A 25,126-nucleotide genomic window follows, 5' to 3' on the forward strand; every position below is an offset into this window, starting at 1 on the left:
ACTGTTTCATTGTCATATCTGAGCTTGCCATGATGGATTTGTGCGATTATGAACCTGCGTTGTTGCAGATGCATCTGCTTTTTATGAAATCAAGTGTATAACAATAGATTCTGTGCTTGGATAGGATGGATTTTGCATTAATAGTAAGTGGTACATCACTGATACCGAAACATTAAATCAGCGTTAATTGTTATTGAATGGGCCGTAATGAAAACAAAACAAAGAGGACACAAATGTGCTCTCGGCTTCTCAGTTGTGGCTTCTTAAGTGTTTCTGTAGATTGGCTGGGAAGATTTTGCAGTATCAGCTGTAATTAGTCACTGCGGCTATAGTGACTGCTAGTTCAAGGCAGAACGTTGAGTTTTCAAATGTTTTTGTCTAAATAGCGCCAAAGTTGAACACCATCCATTTCTTGGCACTGATTGATTTTTTACTCTTTGTTCACATTCACATTTTCCCCATAAAATGCTCAAAGGGGGAAATCAATAAACTAGTACGTTTCATAAATTTCTCAAGTTCTACTATGATTTGCTACACGATAAATGCTGTTTTTAAGAAATGGTGAAGAAAGGTTACATTTGAAATGATTCAACCAGCACAGCTTGTACTCTTTTCCAAAACACTATAAATCCTTATTTTATTATTCAGAGTTAAAAAAAGGACACGTTGACTCTGTCAGATGTACCGATCTTACAAATGTTCATTTCATCCCATGTTCATGTTCAATGTGAATCTGAACATGTTCATTAAATGAATGGCTTGGAAAGAGATTGCTATCAAATCCACACTTTGTTTCCTCAAAGAACTCGTCACGTGTTTTGGAATTGCGAGAAAGAACCTGCAAAAAGCAGAACGACGCAAACCACGTGCACCACTGTGCCGCCCCGGTTCATTCCGGTTATGATGCTTCTGTTTGACTACGTTAGAGCATAAATTGAAGGTTTCTTGTTAGTTTTCACACAATGACCAACGGAACCTGTGGCTGCAATAGGAAGGCAATTATTCTTGCTGCCAGTGTCCTTAATAGCAGTGGGGCAGAGCTTGTAAATGTATGAGTCTTGTTCAGATGGACTTTCTTCTTGATAAATCTAAAATGGAAGAAAAAAAATGCTGGGCTGACCACAGTTCTACAATAAAACCTGTACGAACCATGCAATTACTAATAATGGTGGGAAATGGAAGTATAAATGCAGTGCATCTAAGGAATTATTTATGATGACGTCTTTTTAACTCACTATATATTGAAAAAAAAAAACTTAAAAGTGGAATATGTCAAAATGGGCTTGTTACTTTTTTCAACTGTCGTTTAAAAAAAAAAAAAAAGCACTAATGGAGCATTACCATAATACCATCTTCTGGGTTTTCTAAAAATGGTCCAGCTCATGTGAAAAAAAACCCACACACACTTAAAAATAAATTTAATTTACTAACAAAATAAATCAGGGATGTCTACATGCTGAAAAACTCTTTCTTTATTTTCCATCTTTGGGGCTCTCCTCTCAATGAGGTCAAATGATTTGATTCATTGAATTTCTACACCACTGCAAATGATTTACCTTTTACTGCCTCCTTTATCACAAACCTGTCATTTCTGTATTGCCCTATTTATTCATTCATAGTGCTCAAAATGGAGGGATAGAGTTTTAAAACCCTACTCTGCATGCACTAACAATTCTGTAGTGGCGTGTGTGTCTGTGTGTGTGTGTGTGAGAGAGAGCTTTCACACAAGCAAGGCTCAAAGCTCATTTCTCCTGCAGTTCAGCATTGGCGTAGTTGCTGCAGCTATGCAGGTTGCAGGAGATTATGAGGCTGTGGTGCAGACAGCCTTCACACATAGAGCTCGGTGCTTTGGGAGCTCTCTCTCTCTCACACACACACACACACACACACACACACACACACACACACACACACAAACAGCAGCGGTGCTTATTGGTATTTCTTACAACATCAGCGGGGGAGGAGAGGAGACCGAGATTGGAAAGTAAAGGACAGGCCAATACGAGGGCGGAGGAGCAATAGAATGGAGGGATGCGCAAGATAGGAACAAGGGAGAGGGGGATATTCCAAATTGAGCTCAGATAAATATGGAGAGCGTGAGATTGTTGTAAAAGATGAGGAGGGGGAGGGGCGAGCGAGTTAAAAGAGGGAAGCAAATGGCGTCAAGAAAAGCAATTAAGAGAGGTGAGTGAGGACCAGTCATAGGAAAGAAGTTGTTAGTTTTATGCCATTTTGGACGTAGTTTGGGTGCACATGCTGTGACCACACTTGAAGCTAAATGGATATTAAGGCCAGTGGAGAGGAGTATCGATCGTCAGCACCTGGAGGCTGTGAGAACGTTGGAGCCTCACTGGTGAAAATAAAAAGGGTCTTATCAGAGCTTCTCTGCAGGCTTGTTGAGCAAATTAAGATTACAACACAACAAGAGCGTCCAAAGGATTTTCCTCTCAGTCAAAACGGAAACAAGCCAAGCATTATACAATCGCGCTTTACCTGACGCGAGACGAAATAACGACGCTTCATTTCAAGGTCATTAAATATGCATGAAAGGAGGAACTTGTCTTGGTAATGTTTTATCAGTCTCAGCCAGGGTTGAACAATCAATCAAATTACAATGTAGTGGAATACAATTTAATTCATTTCTTTGTTGTCTTTATGTAATGTATCATTTGTGGCAGCCCAGTGGGCGACAGGTTAGTACATCCGTGTTTAGAGATCTGAAGTTGGGGGTAGTCACCGGTCATGTTGCGTTTGGAAGCTGAGCCATTTTTCAACAAGTGGCAAAATGGCCACCACTCATATTCCATAAATGCAATATTAAGCAGAATTGTGTGGGACCTCATAGAACATGTTACTTTATTGCAATAAAAATTTAGGGGGTGACCTCCCTAGCAAACATTTTCACTTCACAGCTGCGTCCCTTCTGAGTCGCCAGACAATTTTTTTTTTTGGTTTGTTTTAAGTTCCCTGACATTGCAAGACATCCAAGAAATGGACGTTTTCGCCCGCTGCGTCATGCATTAGTAATGGGCGGCATGCAAAATAGATCACGTGCAACTTCAATGAGTGGCAAAGCAGGTTGCGGCTCAAAAAAAAAAAAACAGATTTGTAGATAAAACACGTGCCTCTGAGTTAACACTATTAACACACACACACACAGGACAGAACGAATGGTGTGTCATTGGTGTGTTTATCTTTCCCCTTTATTCCTGTAGGGAATGTTTGACTTTGATAAGAGAAATTGTCTGTTAGCTCATCCCTTAAAATGTGGGTCTTCTTCTGCTGTTTCTGTTGGTTTGATAGACAGATTGCTAAATAGACAGATGGAGGAATAGAAAATGGATGGGTAGACGGACGGACGGACGAACGGATGGAAAGACAGATAGCCTCTGATGGATTCCTCCGCCTCCTCCTCTTCATTGAAGTATTCCGAGTGTGCCTGCATAACAAAGTGCGGCCTGTATATCAGGTCTGTGACTTAATCCATACAGGGAATAATTGAATGGCCGCGGCAGCCTCCGGCTGGCTGGGAGTCAGTCTTACTTTAGTTGCCAAAGTTCTCTTCTGTAGGACTTCTTTGTACTTCACGATTGTAACAATTATGTACAGTCGTCAATTTTGGCGCCAAAGGCTGACCTTGTCGTGGGGCTCTCCACCAACCCACTTTGTTTTCTGTTCAACATTATAATTAGCTGACATCTTAAAAGCCCCATCATTTGAAAATGATTCTTTTTTTTTTTTTTTTGTAGTTCTATAGTTGTCCTAAAAATAACTGGTTGTGCATCTGAGTGTGTCTTTAGGCCTGAACTATCCAAGGCTGCAAATTGGTTGATTAGTAGGCTTTATTTTTAAATGTATTATTTATTCATTTAGTGATTCGTTTTTTTCTTTCTTTCTTTCTTTAGTTATTTATTTAAATTTCCTTTCCCTCTTATTAATTTGTGATTCATCAACCTTAGCCTAAGATGAAGGACATCAGGATTGGATTTTGTTGTTGTTGTTCAGCCCTGCATGGTAGTAATAAAAGATCACGTGCAGCATGCCTCAATAGACAGGTAGCTAAAAAGCAAGAGCCTCTTCAATAATGCCCATTTAATGGTTATAGTGTTATATTTTCTCTTTAGATTTCCCAAGCCGGAGCCGCACAACAAAAGCGCTGAAGTGAAGCAATTGCCTTGCTCTGACATACTGAGAAGGTCCTGTAACGCTAAATAACTCAGATTTAACCAATTTCGGCTTGTACTTAATTCATTTGTGATTTTTTTATAGTAATAAAAACTGCACTTTAAATAGCAAATACTATAGAAAAAAAATCTTGACTTGTTTTGACGTATACTGTCCTTATATATAGATAATTTTATTTTCTAGTCATTATAGTGTGTACGCATGTTGCATTATTCATCACATGGGTATTATGAAAAAGTACCTGGGCCACCAATCAAGTTTGACATCACATGTCCCAGTAAAACCTAGCTCCCCATTTCTTAATATGCGCCTGTGAGCTTCTCTGTCCATGATTGACAGCTTTGCCCTGGAATGAATGATTCGCCGGTTTCAAAACTATACTCTCAGAAATGTCAACACCAAAAGCTAAGCAAGTCTGATGTGAGTTTTGCAAGATGGAAACATATTAGCATGAGCTGACATTAACTCCTGATAAGTGGTACATTTTGGATGTTTTTATTTTTTGTACTTCATACTCTTTGGCTTTGTTTTGCTCTGATCAACCTCCTAGCCTAGCTCTTGCTATGGGGCCGCACGGAACAAATAGTCACAACAGTGCATACGTTCTGACTGATTTGACAAACTGGAATGGAATTGAGTGCCTTCCTCAAGCAGCAGCTCATGCGCAGTCTCAACTCTACGCAGGGTGAGCTGACAAGTGAAACAGACAGGATGAAGAGCGCGCATGGATTTTCCAGCTTGGGGGTTGGGGGTATTTGCTGGAACTGGGAGAGTCATTGTGCCCGAGATGTGCCTGCAGATGATTTACCAGCTGCCATATCCATTCGGGGGGGGGGGGGGGTGGCTGGGGGGGGGGGGGAGCAGAGGTTGTTTTGTTGCTCGGCCATCCATCTCCTGACACAGATAACGAGGGAGACGTGCAACACTCATGTCCACACACAACAAAACTCTTGTGGTATATAAATGCACATACACTTACACTGGCAGGAGTGCCTTGAGATAAGAGTTGAAGATGTTGAATTTTAAAATAGCGCTCTGTGATATGATTAAAAAAAATTACAGCAATGACATAATCAGATAGAATTAAATATATTTTGAATATTATTACAGTAAAAAAAACATTACCATCTAGTTAGCCTGGGCTGACCCATGATTTATAGGAGGGAAACGTCAAAGGATTTTCTCCCTAATTTAATATTCTAGTGCACTTCAAAATTTCAAACAAAAAACGGTTCCCCCGACAAAGACAGAATCCCTCGAAGCAAACACAGCAAGGTTTATGCAACACGGTGTAGCGAGGAGTGCCGTGACCTCACCCTCTTCACGTCCAGCATCTGCACCCCATTTGCATCTCAGAGAGAAGAGGCATTCCTTTGAGGACAACAATGTCAAAATCTTAAACAGAGCAAATCGATGGTTCGAGAGGTTGTGTACATGTCCCCAACGTTGTGTCCAGCAAGCGTGTTTTTACAAGCCTAAATCAAACACGTTCCACCTATGGAATGAACCAGTTCAGTCGATTTAACAGACATTCAACTAGCCAATAAGGAGGCCAAGAGGCAAGTGTGGGCCATAATATTGATTGCACACTTCCTCTTGCAAAAACAATGATTAATTAGCAGGTTATAATTATCTAAAAGACATATTTAATAGACTACGCTAATTTCATTCATTCGAACCATTGTTAGACAAACAAAATGAATGTCTCAAGGTATGTTAGTATCTGCTTGAACATATTTTCACATCTATTTATTGACTATTTTTGTTCCCTCACAAACATTACACAGCAACAACAACTTTAAACGAGTCGGCAACAAGGATTGGAGCTGAAATTAAAATGCCTTTCAGGTTTTGTGCCAGGAATAGAAAAAGCTGCCATGTCTCAGTAAGGGGGCCACTTTGCTAACCCATTTGGGCACCTTGAAGCCTTGTGGCAACTATGAATGTTTAATTAGCGCATTGCAGGTTTTAATATTTGATTACCACGTTACAGGTAGGATAGAGTAAAACACTGTTGAGTATTCCTGTTGATGCCCCGCAAAGACAACTGCGGTTCAGGGCCAAGAACTGCGTTTCGGACAAATAAAATCACAAGCGCACACACTGCCGAAATCCTTTCAATGCACTCGAGCAAAAGCCCTGAGCTGAATCTGAAGTGGCAAGTGTACACAACAACAAACATCCTGTTGTGTCATGACCTTACAAGTCGGGTCAACGCGACCCATTCTTCAACTTGAGTCAGCACGGCGATAATAGAGTGGCACATCTGTACCTCAGTCATACAAACACCTCAGGGTGTCGTGGGGGGGCGGGGTCTTGGAAATGTGTGAGACGAACCTCTGCTGAAAGGCTTCAGGTACTGCACAGCGGCCCTAACCATAACAGAGTAAATGGTCTGAAAAGAGTTGCGGGGAAAAAATGAATATTATTTAGAAATGTCAATTTATCAGCTTCTTGCATGGTAGCAAGCTGGATTAATAATTTTTCATCCTTAGAGTCATTTGTCACAGACATGTTCTTAAAATACCTGGGAACCTTTTCAGGTTGGGGAAAAAAATACTCACCCTCAGTAGAGTGCATCGCCTGTGGAGGCCTTACGTGGCACCAAATGACGGAGGGCAGGAGGGGCATTGCTAACAACCTTGATATTCTTTGGGAACACCATGTTGACTCCTCTCCTTTTTTTCTTGTGAAAGACAGCGCACACACACGAACACGGTAGCAAACCGCAACTCTTATTCTCATGCAATGGACTGGAACTAACTCACCCATTCCTGCGGCTGTCTCTCTCACATTCACACACAATAGTCCCCACAAGGTCCCTATCATATTTGACCCACAAAATTCCTTTTAGCCCGACAAATGAATCAATTGGGGTCCTTTTGCGAAGCTGCGCTGGCCTAGCAGCCAGCAAGTCACATTGCTCAAGCGGGAACACAACACATCAACACATTCTATAAATATTACAGTCAAAATCTCAAGTCAAACTGGCATCTTTTTCTTTAATCTGAAACACCAAAAATGTCGGTCTTCCAAGTGTAAAAAGACCTTAAATGCATCATAGTAAAATATAAACATATATATTTTTATTTTATTTTTTTATTTTTGTTTTTTTTAACTCAGTTTTTTTAAGCATGCTGCAAGAGCGATGACATCACATATCGGCAGGTTTTAATGTTGTGTGCTAAGGATGCTTTATGCATCTCCATCACTGCTGTGGAATTTTCTCCTCCCTTTAAACTTGTTTGGCTGGGAATGATAGCGCAGAGGACGCCGAAAAACTAACACACACCCACACACAAACACTTTTGATGGTCCAGTGAACTGACAACCCAAACCGTGCATTTCTTTCCATGGCCGTGAGATGGGTGATCACATCTCGTCCTTGTATTTTTGTGAGTGGCAATCCTCCCGGTCAAATCTTCTTCTCTCATTTCGATTTCCTTTTCCTGTGCTCGGTTCTTAACTGCGAGAGGAACTCGTTTTCCCACAAATCCTTGTGGTTTTTTCGCCCCCCCCCCCCCCCCCCCCCCCCTTTGCTGCCTCTGTTGTCTTCATTAGCCTGTCTCAGATTTTGGAGAAAGAAGAAAGAGAAAGAGAAAGAAGCAAGCGCCAGTGCGTGTGTGTGTGTTTGGACAGTTGATTAGAAAGCAAAAATGGGATGTGCAAAAGGAGGATTGAGGAGAAATGAGTCCATGTGACCTTCTTTTAGTGGTTGCTTGCACAACAGAGTGGTCGTTCCAAAGCACTCAGGCCTCTATCGACCGCCAGCCATTGATCCGCCAATGCCAATGACTCACTCGGTGCTCAGTATGCAAGTTGGAGCTCACATACGTAATACATGCAGACACTGCGAACATGCACTCGTGCAATTTCCCAAAAACACGTGAGGATTCCATAGTGTAGTGGTTGGTACGCTGGACTCTCACCCCAGAGCCCTGAGTTCAAGTCCCGGCGGACCATTAAACATTTTATCTTGGAAAAATTTGCAATACAGCCCCATAAAACCATACACCTCCCTAAAGCTTAGGCTGAGAGCTAGAGGTAGGGTTAGGCTTGGCGCTAGGCTTAGGGTTAGGAGCGGGCTGCATTGTAGTCATAGCTTCTTTCGGAGGGCCATTATGACTGTCAACCCAAATAAATGGATGAGCACCTCATATTATAAACAGTAAAAGCTACAAAACAGACAAATAACTCGTTTTCAAATCGGACGAGCTGTTTGAAACCCTAACCCTAGCTTCCAGGGGTGCCGACCTCCAGTCCTCGAAGGGCCGCGTTCCAACATGTTTTCCAAGTGACCCTCGTTAAGTGCACCTGCGTGAAAAGTTTTAGCTCCTTTCACGTTCGGCGGGAGCTAAAACTTTTCACGCAGGTGCACTTAACGAGGGAATCTTGGAATCCATGTTGGAACGCGGCCCCAAGGACTGGAGTTTGACGTCTGTGCTTGAAACCCTACTTTGAAAGCCTAACTCGAGTATGAAATCCTACTTTGAAACCCTAACGGCTCGCTTTAAACTCTACTTTGAAACCCTAACCCTAGTATGAAACCCTACTTTGAAGCCCTAACCCTAGTATGAAAGGCCACTTTGAAGCCCTACCCCTAGCTTTAAACCCTACTTTGAAACCCTAACTCTAATATGAAAGCCTAGCTTTAAACCCTAGTTTGAAACCCTAACTCTCGGGCTGCGTTCCAACATGTTTTCCAAGTGACCCTCGTTAAGCGCACCTGCGTGAAAAGTTTTAGCTCCTTTCACGTTCGGCAGGAGCTAAAACTTTTCACGCAGGTGCACTTAACGAGGGAATCTTGAAAAACATGTTGGAACGCGGCCCCCGAGGACTGGAGCGCGACATCCCTGGTTTCAAAATAGTAGTAATAAATTGAATAAATAATAAATAAATAAATAAATAAATAAATAAATAATCTTTAAAAATATGTCATTTATACTTGTTTTTATGCCAATTTTAAATAAATAAATAAATAAATAATTTTTAAAAATATGTCATTTATACTTGTTTTTATGCCAGTCGTATCATTTTTTTTCATGGTACACACTGCCAATAAGAAGGTCGTGACAGCTGTTAAATCTTGCCGCCAGGTTCTACTTATGGGCTCTGACTTCATCCGGAGATCTGGAGCTGGGCGCTCAAGGCTGCGCAACCTCTCAACGTCACTTTGGGTTTTAGTTGACATTTATGATGCGGGGCCCTTTTATACCTGCAGCCGGGGCCTGATGGTCACATTGGACAATCGAAATCTGCACCAGCTGGCTGTGCAAGAGGAGCCCCGTTTGTTTCTGCCTGATGAAAGCTGGCATCCCTTTAATTGCAAAGTGTCAATGTGGTCGTCGGAAAAATGCAAATACCGAAAGGGCTGTCAGGACAAGTGCCACTTAGAATTAGTTAAGCAGCTCCTCTAAATAAATGCAGGAATTACCCCATGACTGCAAGGGATTATTATGCCCCCCCCCCCTCTTTACTTTAAAAAAAAACGTTTTAGGGGACGGTATTGTCGGTATGGCAGGCTGCCTGTCTATACCACAACAACCAAGGATGCTGCGAGGACAGAGGCTTTGCTATATGCCCGAGGGGTGGACACTGCACACTGAACACGCGTTTCCCAATTTGACCACCAGACGGCAGTAAAAATGACTGTCAATCAAGCCAAATGGTTGCTGTCATTGCTCAGATTAATTTTTTTATTTAATGGTAACATCTTTTACTTTTTAAAATTATAATCTGGTTGTAGTCTATTATTTTATTATAATGCATTTTTTTAATTATTCATTTGAGATGGGGTTAAAAACACAATGTTAAATTAGCAGTCACATGCTGAGAACATAATACACAAGGACAAGAATATGTACAGATCAATGAGATTTTTAATAATCATTATCACATTTATATACAGAGCAAGCAATGTTTTATTTCAAATGACACCCCCCCCACAGAAAAAATCCTAAAATGCATGTTCCTCTTTTTTCCCCCCTCCTGTCTTTAAACTAGCAAAGAGGAGATTCATGTGTTGATAGAGAAGCGAGAAGCAGACAATAGGAAGGAAAAAAAAAATCTGCATTATCTTCAACAGTTAAGACAGCCTTGGTCATGAGAGGATGCAGCTTACACATTTTAAACTGCAATAAATTGACATGGATAAAAGTTTGATGGTTATGGGCGACAATAATAGGTCGCCAAAAAATAAAAGGAAGTGATTGTCACTGTTGAAATCAAAGCTGGCGGTGTTTCAAGCTTTTCAAATGCAAATCACTCCGAATTAGTCCTGCAGTTTGTAAAACGATGAATTATTTCCTCTGTGCGTGCATCTCCGAGTTAAATTTAGCTGCCACTTTAAAAGAAATATAAATCACAAACAGGGCAGAACTAATTGAATCTTGATGTGTTTTTTTGGACAGGGAGATGTCACGCCGTGCGATCCGCTTCTCTCGGATATCCCGCAATTTTTGCAACTGAACAATACCCAAACTGGTGTCAACAAATCACACATGAAAATCAACTGAAATAAAGTTTTAAAAAAAGCAAACGCAAAAACTAAAGAATACAGCAGAACAAGGAAGCAGTGTCCACTATACACGGTTCTTTCAGAAAGCTTAAGTAAAACCAATTTAGACGAACTAAGCTTTTACAAAAACGACAAAAAAGGCGCCACTAGGTAAGTTTGGTTTCAGTCTTTACAACAGTGACTGCTTGAGCAAGCAAGCAGCAACACTGAGGGGATATTGGTGAAAATCCCTATATACACACACTCACATGATAGCTTTACAATCATGCACACGAGAAGTTATTGTCTCCAGTTTCTTGAGTGGTATCACATGACCCAGCCGCGCAAGCGGAAACAACGTGGGGAAAAGTTGTAAGCAACTAGGATGCTCGTCTTTTGCCCGAGGCTCCGTCACGGCACGTGACTTTCAATGAGAACTACAGTGGGCACATTGTCCTGGGGAAAAAAAAATCCTTTTTTGTTGTTAAGATTTTCCTGTGCAGGTCCTAAGAAAGGTGGGGGGGGGAATGCATCAAAATTAGAACATTTTACAAAGCATTACAACTCATTTGTAGTCTAGAGCGCGATTTTTTGGTAACAGCAATTATTCAGGGGGAATCTGCCTTTTTTTTTTTTTTTTGCAACAATTAATTTTCCCATTATCTTTCAATGAATTCCGCATGCCCTAATGGTAAAAGTAAAGTGAGAAGTTTGTCTCAAAAGGTAGAATAAAGATTGTCGTCTTTACCTTGAAGAAATTAGTATTCGTCATCGGAGACATGAGGTTTAGCTACGGCCATCTCCTCCTTACTATTGGCAATCATCTTACATTTCTAGACAAAAACAGAAAAACAGATTATGAGTGCTCAAACGCAACGCGCGTAAAAAGCAGCATCCTTTACCTCCGTCAGCTCCTTTATGGTGTGGATGTTTGCTTGCTGAGTGACCTTCCTTTTTGCTTCCTCAATGTGGTCCAGGTTCAGGGATGGGGTTGGTGGCGCGAGACATGGAGGAGGTTTGTTTGTGATGGTGGGGAGAGGGGCAAGGGGGGGCATGGCCGCCAAGGCCCCCATGTTGGTGAGGGCGGCCGTCATGGTGGCCGCCGTCATACTTGCCATGGCAGCACTCATGGTGATGTTGGACATGTTAGGCATTCCTGGAATACCGGGCAGCCCCATTGGACCCATGTTGGGCATATTTGGCATCCCCATGCCCATGGGGAGGGGTAAGGGCAGCGGGAGGGAGAGCGGGCCGGCGGAAGGCGTTGGCAGGGGAAGTTGGAGGATCGCTTTTGGCCGCAGACTTTCGGGGATGGGGACGCCCGCTTTGGCACACATGGCAGCTGCGTTGGCCTTGGCTATCTCCAGTAGCTGGTCTTTATCTGGGCGGGAATGAGATGACAAAACAAATCACGTAAGCACTCGCCTATATTGTCACGTACCTGTGATGTAAGCGTGTAAAAACGTTTACCCAGGTCAGTGAGCCTAGGAGGCGACTTGCTGGCGCTGCGTCGTGTGCGCGACCCTGAGCGGCGCTGTTTGCGGAGAATCAGAACGGGAGAGTGGCTGGGCTCCCTTTTCCACCTATCCCTTCTATCAAATGAGCGACTGCGAAATACCGGACGCTTCCCTCGACCTCTGGATCTTGACCGGCGTCTTCGGTCGGAGGAACGAGACCTGGACCTGCGACCTCTGTCTCCCGACCTCGACCTTTTCTTGCGGCCGGCGGATCGGCTCCGAGATCGTTTGTTCCTGTCGGCGGACTTGGATCTTTTCCTCCCCCTGGCGTTGGGCGAGCGGGAGCGCCTCTTGCGGACTGGAGAACGGGACTTGGATCGGCGCGCCCTGGTCCGAGACTTGGAACGGGATCGCTTGCGTCGTGTGCTGGAACGAGAAGGGCTGGATTTTCTGCGGCGGCCGGGACTGCGAGACTTTGAACGGCGCTTCTTTTTTTCAGATGGTGAGACAGATTCTCTTTTCCTTGCTGGAGATCTGAAGACAACGATGAGAGTGATTACATACATTATGATGTGGTTCCTGCTTATAACATGATTCAGGTCATGCAAATTACCAAGTATATCAACCCTACAGGGAAAAAAAGAAACGGTATTTTTTTCTTCTTCCAAAATTGCAATCTGTTCAAATTATTCAAAAGTATATTCCCAGGGGTTCACAGTATTCACAAAGTAATGTTGGTGGTTCCTTGCATGCACAAAGTACAAACCTCTTTCGGGGTGAAGCTGAGCGGGAAGGTTCCCTGTGATCTGCGGGTGCGGGCGAGCACTCTAAACTCTGCCTTCCTGGAGACGCCGAGCGCGAGGGGCTTTTCTGGGATTCTTCTAACATGTTCACAGGTAGGGAAGCATTTTGCATTTCTTCATCTAAGCCTGCAGAACATTCCGATCCCTCCGGTTCATCGGCAGGTTCTTGGGAACCAGGCCCTGTCCCCGAAACATCCTGTTCGTGCCACGTGCTGTGCTCCTCCCTCTGTTCGTCTTCCTCTTCTTCAGGGAGGGTATCAGGGGCTTGAGGCAGCTCCTGAACTTCATCCACAGAAGTAACAGCTGGAAAACTAGAAGCAACCAGTGCGGGCACAGGCCTCCAGCCACCTGTAAAATAGACAAGGTATTCAAACCCCAATACACCTAAATCATCAAAGTTGGAAAAAGATAAAATAAACTACTCTCACCTGAGACTGGAAGGGTTTCAGCTACTGGAGCCATCCTTTCTGGGGAGGCCATCTTTTCTGGGGAGGCCATCTTTTCTGGGGATGCCATCCTTTCGGGGGATGCCATCCTTTCGGGGGATGCCATCCTTTCGGGGGAGGCCATCCTTTCTGGGGAAGCCATCCTTTCTGGGGAGGCCATCTTTTCTGGGGATGCCATCCTTTCGGGGAATGCCATCCTTTCAAGGGACGCCATCCTTTCCGGTGACGCCATCCTTTCCGGTGACGCCATCCTTTCTGGTGACGCCATCCTTTCTGGTGACGCCATCCTTTCTGGTGACGCCATCTTTTCTGGCGACGCCAACCTTTCTGGAGAAGCCATAATTTCTGGAGGTGCCATCCTTTCTGGAGATGTCATCTTTTCGAGGGATCCCATGTTGTCGGGGGATGCCATCTTTTCAGGAGATGCTTGCTCCGCCTGGGGAGAAGAAGTCGCCTTCTCAGGAGGGGGTGAGGCGGATCTGGCATGGGATGACCTATCAGACGGTCTATTACTTGACTCAGACCGGGATCTGGACTTGGATCTGCGCAAGCCAACAGAGACAGATTTTGACTTGGACCTTCTGACGCTGATCCTGGGCGATTTGGACTTCTTTCTGCTCCGTAATGGTGAAGGTGACTTTGACCTGTGCCTTCTCGGCAATGAGCGGGATCTCGAGCGTTTGCTAGACCGCGGCGGAGAGCGCTTTCTCCTGGCAGGGGAACGAGACCGCCTTCTGACCAGGGAACGAGAACGCCTTCGGACCGGAGACCTGGATTTGGAGCGCCAGCGAGAAATGGGCGTTCGGGATTTGGTCCGTTTGCGGCGACTCCTTGATCGAGAGCGCCGCTGCCGTTTGTAGGTTGTGACGGAGCGCGATCGAGTCCGCCGGCTTCTGCGGACCGATCTGGAGCGTGAGCGGCGCGCTCTGGGAGGCGGCGACCTCCTGTGACGCGACAAAGATCGACTCCTTGAGCGCCTGCCACCGGTCCGTTTTGCCAAGGAACGTGACCTGGATCTGCGGTAAGGGCGCCTGGATCTGGAGCGACGGGCCCTGGCAAAAGAGCGAGACCGCGACCGTCTCCCGCTTGCTCCACCACGTCTGGGCGAGCGCGTGCGGGAGCGTCTTAAGCGCCCTCGTGAGCGGGACTTTGATCTCCGGCTTCTCCTTGGAGACCGAGATAAAGAGCGCGACCTGCGTGCCCCGCGTTTTGGCGATCTCGAGGATCTTCTTTTTGTGGATGGGGAACTGCGGCGGCGCCTCGGAGACAAAGACGAGCTTCTCCGACGTTTTGGTGTCTTGGACCGCCGCGGTGACCGTAACGACTTCCTCCTCGGTGTACGTGAGCGAGAACCGGACCACGACCGACGGCGAGCTCTCTTGGGAGACTTGGAGCGTGGGGAGACGGACTTCTTCCTAGGTTTAGGAGACTGAGAGCGAGAGATGGAGCGCGAGAGCTGACGATTTTTTTGAGGCGTGGGAGATGACTTGTCCTTTGAGGCTGATCTCGAATGATTCTCTGGCGGTTCTTCCGCTGCCACTACTGTTTGCTCATCATTCTGTTGCTTTGGGGGGCTTGGTGATGGTGACCGACTATGTCTTGACCCAGACAGCTTAATATCAGGACCCATCATAGGGAGGGGAGATGCTGGCTTGGGTGAATCTGGCTCTTTTACTGTCGCCTGCTGCATTAAGCTGGATTCGTCTTTTTGCACTGGCTCGTCTTTAGGTGCATTATTTTCCTGTTTAGGAATAATGTCAGGAAGTTCATTGGCGTGACCCAATGTACCATCTCCTAGACTGGCTTCCTCTTTCATCTGAACTGGTGCTGTCTGTGTGACCTCATCCAAGCTAGGCAATGAGGATTTGATATCTTTTTCTGGTCCGTTGGTTTGACTATCGGTTGTGGTCTTCTCTGCACTTTGCGGAACATCCATTTCGACTATGCACTGCTTCTTCTCTTCAAGTGCTTCGGGATTCAGCAGATTGAGAATATCTTTCTGATCCCCTCTGTCGTTCTGTGTTGACATTAGTGACACTGGCTCTTGCTGGATAGCTGCTACCGCCGGAGAAGATTTGCCATCACCCATCCCTGCACGGCCTTCCGTTTCAGATTCAGAACCTGAGCCGGAGCTGCTATCGGATGAGGAGCGAGATTGTGATTTCTTTTCATCCTTCTTCTTCTTCTTTTTCTTCTTCTTAGCAGCGTGTCTTTTGTGTTTTTTAGATTTTGCGTCTCCCTCCTTGTCCACACAATCTGACAAGACAATTAATGATCTATTTTCATTCTATTCTTCTTTTATTGTTGGTTTTGCATTAGAGAATGAATGAATATATGTGTGTGTGTGTGTGTGTGTGTGTGTGTGTGTGTGTGTGTGTGTGTGTGTGTGTGTGTGTGTGTGTGTATATATATATAAGTGTCCTACCTGTTTTTGTCTCTTCCTTCTGCTCAGCAAGATCTCCAGTTTTTGCCGCCAGCCTTGCACTGCAAAATCAAGGGCAAATGGGTTCAGAAATTGCTCACAAAATGAGCAACACACTAATCTTAACTTGGGTAGCTAATTAATATAGGAGGTACAACTTTGAGTTGGATACCAGGAGCAATAATTTTTGGAGCTCCATCTTAACCTTGTAATTGGCAGCACCTAAGAATTAATTCATTAAGTTGTTTTTTTTTTTATCTTCATGTATGCATTTGACTTTCTACTCAATGCATTATGCTTTTAATTGATGGGTGGAAAAGGGTGTGTTCGCAAAGAATAAGTACAACGTCTTCTGACCTGGCTCTAGTAGTCCGGACAGGTTTCTGAGGAGAAGTCTCGGTATCAGAGTCAGCACCAGACTCCGAGCTGCTTTCCTTTTCATTCTTCCTTTTCTTTTTCTTCTTCTTGTTCTTGTGCTTTTTGTGCTTCTTGTTTTTCTTATGGGGCTGTTCAGTCCCATCAGTGCAATTCACGTCATCTTTTTCCTTTGTCTCATCTTCGCCTGAACATGACAACCGGAATTTCACGTTATGCAAACAAAGTATACTCAATATTTACACAATGTAATTTTATGAACAAACGTTGAAAAAAAAGCAGCGCCGGAATGATTGTACCCTCACAACCACTTACCGGCTGGAATGTCCACTGCACACTCCATTTTGATCTGATGCGAGTGCTGTCGTAAAGGATCCTCTTAATGTAGAGTGGTAGTGTCACTGGGGAAGAATCAACAAACTATCACTTAGGATTTTATCAAACAATTCTATCCCAAAAACCAAGTAAAAAGTTCATTTTTGTCTGGACCTGCATCACATATATTAATTCTACAGTTAACTCAAGGTAACTGCACCCATCTTGATTGTTGACGATGTTTCACCTTTGATCATTTTGGATTTAGTGTGAAATGTCTCCAACATCCAAGAAGAATTCTACTGTCTTCACTCAACTCATATAACGTACATAAATTAATGACAGAGAAAAATGTTTTGGGGTAACCCTATTACAAATGTCGAGAATTATTCTGTCACATCATATAATGGCTCAACTATGGCTAAACTATTTCATATTTACCACAGCGTGTACATTTACAAATCTGTAAAAATAACAACTTCATTCAAATTAAGATTAAAAATGAAAAAAAGCTACCAAGAGAACGGATCTATGAACAGTATCCATCCCATCCTGATCCGCTAATCTAGTTACGGCAAAACTCTATTTTAACCGTACGCTTTTGTTACGGTAAGAACTCTTTAAAATTACAAAAGTGCCACTTGATCACACCCACTTAAAAGAAATCTGTCTGATCGATTTAAGATACACGGTTTTCCGTTTAGCCTAAGACAAGAACGTCAAGTTAACGTTGCCGCGCTCCCAGCCAAACCACGACGTGCAATTTTGACGCTGAATTTGTGTCATAGGCCAGACATATCAGCACGCATTTTATTGATTAGGACTGCTAACATATACACAGGTCGAGCAAAGTTTGCTGAGAAAACGACAATTCTCACCAAGTTTACAAAAGCAACTCAGTTCACAAGTTACTAATCGCCAGCGGGCCTGCGTGGCTGCATGCTAGCTTTAACATTCATTCAAAAATCATCGGAGGTCACGCTGCTATCGGATCTATAAAAGAGTTATGAACATAGATTTTCCACAAAATGGCGACTTGTTTGCTAACGTGGCTTATAATTATTTTTCATATGTAGCTATAATGAAATAAACACGATGCTACACATCAGCGGCCTCCGGTGCCATTCACAACCTACCCGTCCAGCTAAAACAGCTATCTTGATTAGCATGCTCGTAGTTGTTTAACAACCTAGCGCTAAGTCCATTTTCGCTAGTAGCTATGACTCGTTTCAACAAAGCGAGTTGGTTACTTAATCACATTTGCCACGTTTTTGTAACGTATATTTACCCTGTGTAAGTTTGGAGGCACAAGCGGAAGAGTAGATTTTTTATCAAGGGCTGCGGTCGTAGTTTCCAAAACGTGCGAAGCCGAACAATCGCGTACCGACAACGTTAGCCAGCTAACTCTTCCGCCATGATAGGAAGGTATCCCAGCATGCAGTGCTGCGCGGGTTGAGTGGCAGCGTCACAGTTACCGGGGCAACACCCGGTGCTGACGCTAGATGGATGGACGGATGGATAGATGAATGAATGAATGGACAGACGAATTGATGAATGGTGGATGGATGAATTACTTTCACAACATGTGTTAGCGATGATAGGTACTGCTAGCCTCCACAAAATCCAATACAAGCGCATTGACAATGACATAGCACTACATCACCCAGAAGCTCCGTAGAGGGGAGGAGCTATTTGGAACAAGGAAGTGCATGTGTGTCTGGCGAAGTAGTTTGAATTGAATAATACCCGTCTGCATTAATCCTTGTGGAATATATGTTATTTTTTCTTACTTGAAACGCTAGAACATGCACCTAATGGAAGCAGCCAATCGTCAGTACAGTGCATATCGTCTGCTGTTACATGTATTCTTACAGTTTGAGACTCCGGTTGTTGTCTGCTAGTTTAAAGGATTTTTGCGAACTTATCTTTTTCGTGCATTGTTCAAACATCCCTCGCTGAGTCATGAAGAAGAGGTTTAATATCGATTTGGACGATTCTGCCTTTACTAAAGAGAGAACACCAGTAAGCGATTATATCAGATTGTTCGTCTATATTTGGTTAATCATTTTAAATAAGACATGTTTGTTTTTTCAGCCAAAGCCTCACTTTCAACCATCAGTAACAGTGGGACAAAGCAAAAGCAATGCAAGCGCATCCCCAGGAAAGGAGACCCAGCATTTGTCGTATGCACAATATATAATCAAAGCTAAAGCTCAAGGGTCTGCGGTTCCTCGATGTGATGGGTCCTCTGAAATGCCTACATCTAAAATTGATGGAGCTACCACCACTACCTGTCCTAGGCAAAGTGAGCCTGACCCACTGCCGCCCAAGGTAGGACCAAGTGGCGGTGATGAAGTGACAAAGAACGAGGAGACTTTGGGGTCCGGACCCAGTGGTCAGAGAGAAATCAATTGTCCAAGCTTCGGTCCAAAACCCGCAGGATCCGGGAGTAGCATCATTGTCAGTTCCAGACAGGTAGGCACCGGAAGGAATATCAAATTCATCTCTAGATAACTATCAAATAATTGGCGCTGATGAGAAGTTAACACTAAACTCTATTTTCCATTGTGTGTCACTTTAAAGGCATATTTTTTCAAGTTGAAGTTTGCATTTGAATACCCTGCGTGGGGCGTATTTGTTCCCAAACATACTGTAATTCGTTTCATGCTTACAGAGGGGGAATCCCATTTTGAAGTTTGTGAGGAGTGTCCCATGGGAGTTTGGAGAAGTGGTGCCAGACTATGTCTTAGGCCAGACAACTTGTGCTCTCTTTCTCAGGTAGAGGTTTGCACCCACCTAGTAAATTCTGTAAAATAGCTGCTATACACCTGAATTTCTTCCTTTTTTTTTTTTTTTTTTCTTCAACTGGCGCAAAGTTTGAGATATCACAATCTGAATCCAAACTATATCCATGACCGACTTAAGCAGCTTGGACAAAGCTTCACCCTTCGAGTTTTACTTGTTCAAGTGGATGTGGTGAGTATAAAGTGTCATAATTTTCAATGGAAACGTTTTGAAGCATTCATTGTATTTTTGTAACATGTATTGTTGGGGCTGTCCTTCACAGAAAGACCCCCATCATGCATTGAAGGAGCTGGCTCGAATCTGCATCATGGCTGACTGCACTCTTATTTTGGCATGGAGGCAAGTGCTGCGATTGATTGCCTGGAAGACAAATAATACAAACAATGTTATCCGTGTCGATGTGACAGTGTGAACCGTGCAACCTTTACAGTCAAACATAAGACGTGGGTTGAAAACTTTTAAAAAGTTATGACGAACAAAATAAACACCAGCGTGGTCTTAGACATGAACATAATTTTTATATTTAGATATTTATTATTTACATTTGATATTAATTTATTTTTGATGAACTGGCAGTCCAGAGGAGGCGGGACGTTACCTGGAAACATACAAGTCATATGAGAAGAAACCAGCAGATCTTTTGAAGGAGCAAGTTGAAAAAAATTATTTGTCAAAGGTAATCTTGTCAATGAAGTTTTAAGGTGTGATGTGCTTTGTGTCAATTTTATAGCAATAACCCATCTCAGCTTTGTGCCTTATAGTCACATCGTTGTTTTTTTTTAAGAATGTCACCAAATATACATTTGTTTGATGTTTTGAAGGTGACTGACTGCCTGACCACTGTGAAGTCCATAAACAAGACAGATGCTATGACGTTACTTTCAACCTTCTCTGTAAGTCCCTCTTAATCTTTGTCACTATAACTGAAATGTTGACTTTTGTCTATTAGTAATTCTTTTATATCTATTTTTCCCATTACAGTCTTTGGAAGGAATCATCAGTGCTTCAAAAGAAGACCTGGTTCTCTGTCCAGGCCTTGGTCCACAAAAGGTGAAGGGAAACATGCATATTACCAGATCATTCAAAAAAAAAACATTATTGCCAATTTAGTTACTCTGTTGTCATTTTGTGTTTGCAGGCAAGACGTCTTTATGATGTGCTTCATAAACCTTTCCTAAAATCCAAGACAAAGTCTAACAGTTGAGGATTCGGACTCTGCAGTATGTGGCATCACGAGACGGTTAACTTGAAAAGACACGCACATTTTTTTCCTTCACAGTGCTGTTTATAATTAATAAATATTGTCATGGGATAATATTACTGAATCATTCTTGAAATGACAATAAATATTGTAAAATGTTCTTGAAACTGTGATTTTAAGTATAGAGGAATCATGGTACTCGCCCCTCATTGTTAAGTTAAATGATCACCTGCACTATCTAGTAGGTAAACATACATTTTTGCATAAAAATAAGAAACGACAATAAAATATAGTATAATATGTTGATATTAAGGTCGTATTGTGATTGCTGTATTTAGTTACAGCAGGTGGAAACAGGCAATTTTCTTAATTGACCATTTTGGACATGTTTTTTTATTTTTCTACAACTATTTACTGTAATTATAACTTTTCTATTGGGTTTGGTTATGTGAGCAATAGACTACCGGTTGTTTCGATTCACCTGTCCAAAAATACATATATGTTTGTGTTCAAAACTTTTGAATCCTAGCGCCATTACTAAATGTAAAATGACATTTGGAGTTATTTCCGATTGTCTGTGAACGCAACATACGTGACGTAAACAGCAGGAAGTGCTCGCAAAAGTTGTGGTTTTCAGTCATTTCTCCATTGTCGCTGGTTCTAGCTCAACTGATGAACATTACTACATGTTGTAACCAAAATGTAATTAAACATGCATAGTTTCTGAGAGCAGCATTAAAATTCGCTTTTGTAAAGATGGAGGATCAACTGGAGGATCTAGTGCCGCCTGAGGAGTATGTTGTTCTTTGGAGCTTTCCTGGGCGCTGCAGTGAAGAGGTTATCTATCTGAATGTCCAAACGTCTTAATATTTGCAATTTACTATCTTGTGTTTTTTAATTATATCCTAGAGCAAACTACGAGTACAAAAAGTGCAGAATGGATTTGGATGTTCCCCCTTCAATTATTAGTCATGCCACTATGTGCAAATAGAGTTCAGAGTTGTATTATACACAAACATATGCAGTAATGTGACGTGACGATGTGCGTAACCCCAAATTTAAAACGTCGTAAATTGAGGAATGCATAATAAGACTTGAAAAGAAAAAAAACGTTAAAATACTTTCCCAAGTACAGCCCTAAACTTTCCATAGCCGTGAGTGTCGATGGGGTTTTTTTTGTCTGTACCCCGCCTTTCATTGGGATAGGCTCCAGCTCACCCCAATCGTAATAATGATCAGAGGCTATAGAAAATGGATGTGAAAGTTTAGAATCACATTCAGTTTTAAACTTGTGTCTCTAATGTTCAGCAGCTTAGTATCAGCAAAGGAGATCGACTGATTGTCCATGGCAAGATTACCTCAGAGTGGTGGTGGGCTGAGCTACGAGGGGTCTTCGGTTACGTCCCTGCCAGCTACCTCCGCCAGGGAACCACTGAAGAAGAAGAGGAAGAGGATGCTTGGCAGGATGATGAGTACTATTTTACTTACGGAGCACTGGTTAGCCTTTTTCATTTACTTTAGTGTTATTAGATCAATTTATATGCGCAATGATTGGATCCAAAATATTTTGAAATATATTCTACAATACCAGAATCTTCACTTGGAGATGTTGTCAGACAAGAGCCGCACAGAGACGTACAGGCGGGTCATCGTCAACAACAGCACTTCTCTGCACAGGAAGGTGGTGATGGACCTCGGCTGCGGGACGGGCATCATGAGTCTGTTCTGCGCTCAGCTGGCACAACCGGCAGTGGTGAGAGAACACAGCACCCCTGTAGACACTTGACAAGTAGAAGGAGGGACGAGACCTGTCGTGAATTGCCAAAATAGAAGTTTTTCCTCCAAACACCAGAAGCATTCATGGCCGTTTACACTGTTGAAGGTGTATGCTGTGGAGGCCAGCTCAATGGTGGAGCACACCAAGAAGCTGGTGAAGCAGAATGAGTGTGAGGAGGTGATCACGGTGCTCCAGGGGCGAGCCGAAGAGATCCAGCTACCTGAGCAGGTGGACGTCCTGGTGTCTGAGTGGATGGGCAACTGTTTGGTCGTAAGAATCCCCCTACCCGGATGACTTACACGAACACAAATAGCCCCAACCGGGCTGAATCTCCGCATTTACCTTATCTCCTTTCTTTTTGGTCTAGTTTGAGTTCATGGTGGAGTCCGTCCTGCTGGCCAGGGACCGCTGGCTGAGGGAAGGTGGCACGATGTGGCCCTCGTCCGCAGCTCTCACCTTGGTGCCTTGCCAAGCTCACAGATACTACGCCGAGAAAATGGCCTTCTGGGAAAAACCCTACGGCTTGGACTTCACCCCGCTTCAGTGAGACACATCAGACATAACCTCACAACGTGGGAGGAAACCTGTGTAGGCCGAGATAAGCCAAGCTGACAGAATGTTTGGTGACACCAGTTGTGGATTCTTTTTTGACACACCTCATACATTGACTCAATTTTGAGCAGAAACTGTAAATGCATGCACCAGAACATTTTCTTCTCTTCCTGATCTTCAGTGCAATGTTTATTTGAATAGCACAACTTACAAATGACGTCGCGCCTTCTTTCCGCAGGCCTCTCGCACTGCAGGAGTTCTTCAGCAAGCCCAAGTTCAGCCACTTGATGGAGCCGGGCGATCGCCTCGCCTCTCCTGCCGATGTCATCTGCTTGGACATGCACACACTGCAGGTGGCAGACCTGGAGGTAAATCATCCAGCCAGCCATCTTTTATTCCTACAGTAGTCCCAACCGAAAGGCCTTTTGTAACGCGCAGGACCACTTTATCATTTCTAAGGTAATGCAAGGCGAGTTTCAATTTCAAGTGGAAAAGTCTGGCGTGTTCCACGGCTTCACTGCCTGGTTTAGTGTTTACTTCAAGAGCTTGGAGGAAGGCGGTGCAACGGTGGAACTGAACACCGGACCTGACTCAGAGTAGGACACATCCATTTACTGTTGCCATTTAAAGTGGAACTGTCAAATGCAAAATTTCAATCCATTATTGGGTGGGAGGAAATCAAACAAAACTTTGTTGGGAGCCAATAAGCATTTAAAGCGGGGGTGAACAAACTACATCAGAGGTGTCAAAAGTCATCAATTAATCGACAACAAATCGATCATCTCGCATTTTAGTAATCAAGTAATTATTTTGTTGCTATTGTTTCGTTGCATTTTTTAAATCACTAAATAATACCAGATCAAAAATGATTGGTTAGTAAACAGTAATCAGGAAAAAATGTTTAAAATACACCAATGCTAATATTCGATTCTAACAATATTCAATAGTGACCACCCTACAATGTATACTGCTATTAAATATTTATTTTAAGAACATGTCTGGCTGATCAGTTTAAGCAATACTTTAATCTTTTTAAATATCAATTACATTGCACAATCTAATTTTACCAAGCAGTTATGTTAAACAAAGCGAATATGTGTTTTATCTTACCCGTTAACAAACAATACTTCCAGCAAAAGCGAACACTGATAAGTGACTTTTAAGTGACCTTACTTCTTCAATTACGTCTTGGCTCCAGGCCGACGCATTGGAAGCAGACTCTGTTCATGCTGGACGAGCCCATCACTGTGCATGCCGCGAGCCGCATTAGCGGAACCATTACTCTCCGAAGAAACCCCGTGTGGAGGCGCCACTTGACTGTCACCCTCCACTGGGACATCAGCTGCCTCGCGCAGGAGGCGGCCACCTGCCAGGTAAATTTGTCTTCTACAATGTAGGATCGTTACAATATGACAGTGGAGCTATACGCTAATACGATGAGGTGCTTCCCTTTTTATGACCTGCAGGCCGGTACCAAGAGCTTCCCTATGTGGCGCTGAGAGCTTCTCGGCATCTGGCACAATGCTTGCCTGCTGAATTTCTGGGGATTTGGAATCAGCATTCATTAAGTGGAAGAGTTTGTCAACACACAGAGTATCCTGGACTCTTTCATTGACAATCTGGGTTTTACCACAAGCATGAATGACAAACTCTTCAAAGTCCATTTTTAAACACATCTGAAGAGTCTTTCAAATGCCTGCGACTGGAATAGCCTAACCTGAAAAGGTGAACACAATCCGTTCAGTCCAATCAATCTCAATAATTTATTTCTAAGTGGAACAATTCAGTTCAATATTAATTCAACATGCATCTTGGGGGTTGCTAGCAATTAGCATGCCTGCCTTACTCTTCTAATGTTCAAGGTTCGAGTCTTGGCTCAGGCCTTCCCGAGTGGAGTTTTCATGTTCTTCTTCTGCTTGTGTGGGTTTTCTTCAGGTCTTCCTCCCAGCATCCCACAAACATGTTAGAGGAAATTGTCCATAAGTGTCAATGAGCATTGGGAATGTTTGTCAACATTTGCATCTCAATTAACCCAAATATCATAGAAAAAAGTCATTTATTTCTGTAGTCAATTTAAAAAAAAAAAAAAAAAACTGCAAATTTTTGACTTTGTGGATTGAACTACAGAAATAAATGAAGCTTTCCACAATATTCCAATTTTTAGAGATGCACATACAGTGACCTCCTGATCAAAAATCAGTTTTGACCTCAGAGCCCATGGTGATCTCGGTGGATGCCGCCTGAGCGGGCTCCGGGTGTCGCGGCGGCTTTGAGAGCGGGATGAACAATGGA

The 25,126-nt window shown here is 43.3% G+C and overlaps 4 protein-coding genes and 1 long non-coding RNA gene across 6 annotated transcripts in view; 3 read left to right on the plus strand and 2 right to left on the minus strand.

The window, feature by feature from the left end:
- The window catches only part of LOC133159994 (uncharacterized), a 55,810-nt gene extending 46,220 nt beyond the window's left edge, over positions 1-9,590 (plus strand). The window contains exon 3 of the long non-coding RNA XR_009715781.1: positions 9,282-9,590. This is a non-coding gene — a long non-coding RNA (uncharacterized LOC133159994). The remainder of the gene's footprint in view (positions 1-9,281) is intronic.
- A 456-nt stretch (positions 9,591-10,046) lies between these two features.
- Positions 10,047-17,948, minus strand: sona (SON DNA and RNA binding protein a). The gene is made up of 10 exons (XM_061287474.1): positions 17,788-17,948; positions 16,500-16,585; positions 16,167-16,371; positions 15,813-15,871; positions 13,370-15,643; positions 12,905-13,289; positions 12,152-12,672; positions 11,584-12,062; positions 11,430-11,514; positions 10,047-11,187 (listed from the first exon to the last, which is right to left on the minus strand). Exons 2-9 carry the CDS (start codon positions 16,525-16,527, stop codon positions 11,440-11,442), a joined length of 4,026 nt encoding a protein of 1,341 aa, XP_061143458.1. The 5' UTR covers positions 16,528-16,585; positions 17,788-17,948; the 3' UTR covers positions 10,047-11,187; positions 11,430-11,439.
- A 233-nt stretch (positions 17,949-18,181) lies between these two features.
- Positions 18,182-20,665, plus strand: ercc1 (excision repair cross-complementation group 1). The gene is made up of 9 exons (XM_061287480.1): positions 18,182-18,521; positions 18,594-18,974; positions 19,174-19,277; positions 19,376-19,475; positions 19,567-19,643; positions 19,881-19,980; positions 20,126-20,197; positions 20,286-20,354; positions 20,443-20,665. Exons 1-9 carry the CDS (start codon positions 18,462-18,464, stop codon positions 20,506-20,508), a joined length of 1,029 nt encoding a protein of 342 aa, XP_061143464.1. The 5' UTR covers positions 18,182-18,461; the 3' UTR covers positions 20,509-20,665.
- Positions 20,666-21,145: 480 nt separating this feature from the next.
- The window catches only part of LOC133159992 (zinc finger protein 436), a 5,958-nt gene continuing 1,977 nt past the window's right edge, over positions 21,146-25,126 (minus strand). Inside the window, exon 2 of the mRNA XM_061287479.1 lies at positions 21,146-25,126. This exon is cut by the window's right edge and continues 850 nt beyond it. Coding sequence (XP_061143463.1) covers positions 25,024-25,126 — 103 coding nt within the window. The 3' untranslated portion in view covers positions 21,146-25,023.
- prmt2 (protein arginine methyltransferase 2) overlaps positions 21,200-25,126 on the plus strand; it is a 5,131-nt gene continuing 1,204 nt past the window's right edge. The window contains exons 1-9 of one of the 2 annotated variants that reach the window (XM_061287476.1): positions 21,200-21,342; positions 21,814-22,002; positions 22,097-22,258; positions 22,388-22,552; positions 22,650-22,825; positions 23,073-23,202; positions 23,294-23,430; positions 24,033-24,207; positions 24,301-25,126. The exon at positions 24,301-25,126 is cut by the window's right edge and continues 1,204 nt beyond it. In XM_061287476.1, coding sequence (XP_061143460.1) covers positions 21,262-21,342; positions 21,814-22,002; positions 22,097-22,258; positions 22,388-22,552; positions 22,650-22,825; positions 23,073-23,202; positions 23,294-23,430; positions 24,033-24,207; positions 24,301-24,333 — 1,248 coding nt within the window. In that variant the 5' untranslated portion in view covers positions 21,200-21,261 and the 3' untranslated portion in view covers positions 24,334-25,126. The remainder of the gene's footprint in view (positions 21,343-21,813; positions 22,003-22,096; positions 22,259-22,387; positions 22,553-22,649; positions 22,826-23,072; positions 23,203-23,293; positions 23,431-24,032; positions 24,208-24,300) is intronic. The other variant, XM_061287477.1, reaches the window with a different exon arrangement.

This window comes from Syngnathus typhle, linkage group LG9 (assembly GCF_033458585.1).
Source record: "Syngnathus typhle isolate RoL2023-S1 ecotype Sweden linkage group LG9, RoL_Styp_1.0, whole genome shotgun sequence".
Taxonomy (NCBI): domain Eukaryota; kingdom Metazoa; phylum Chordata; class Actinopteri; order Syngnathiformes; family Syngnathidae; genus Syngnathus; species Syngnathus typhle.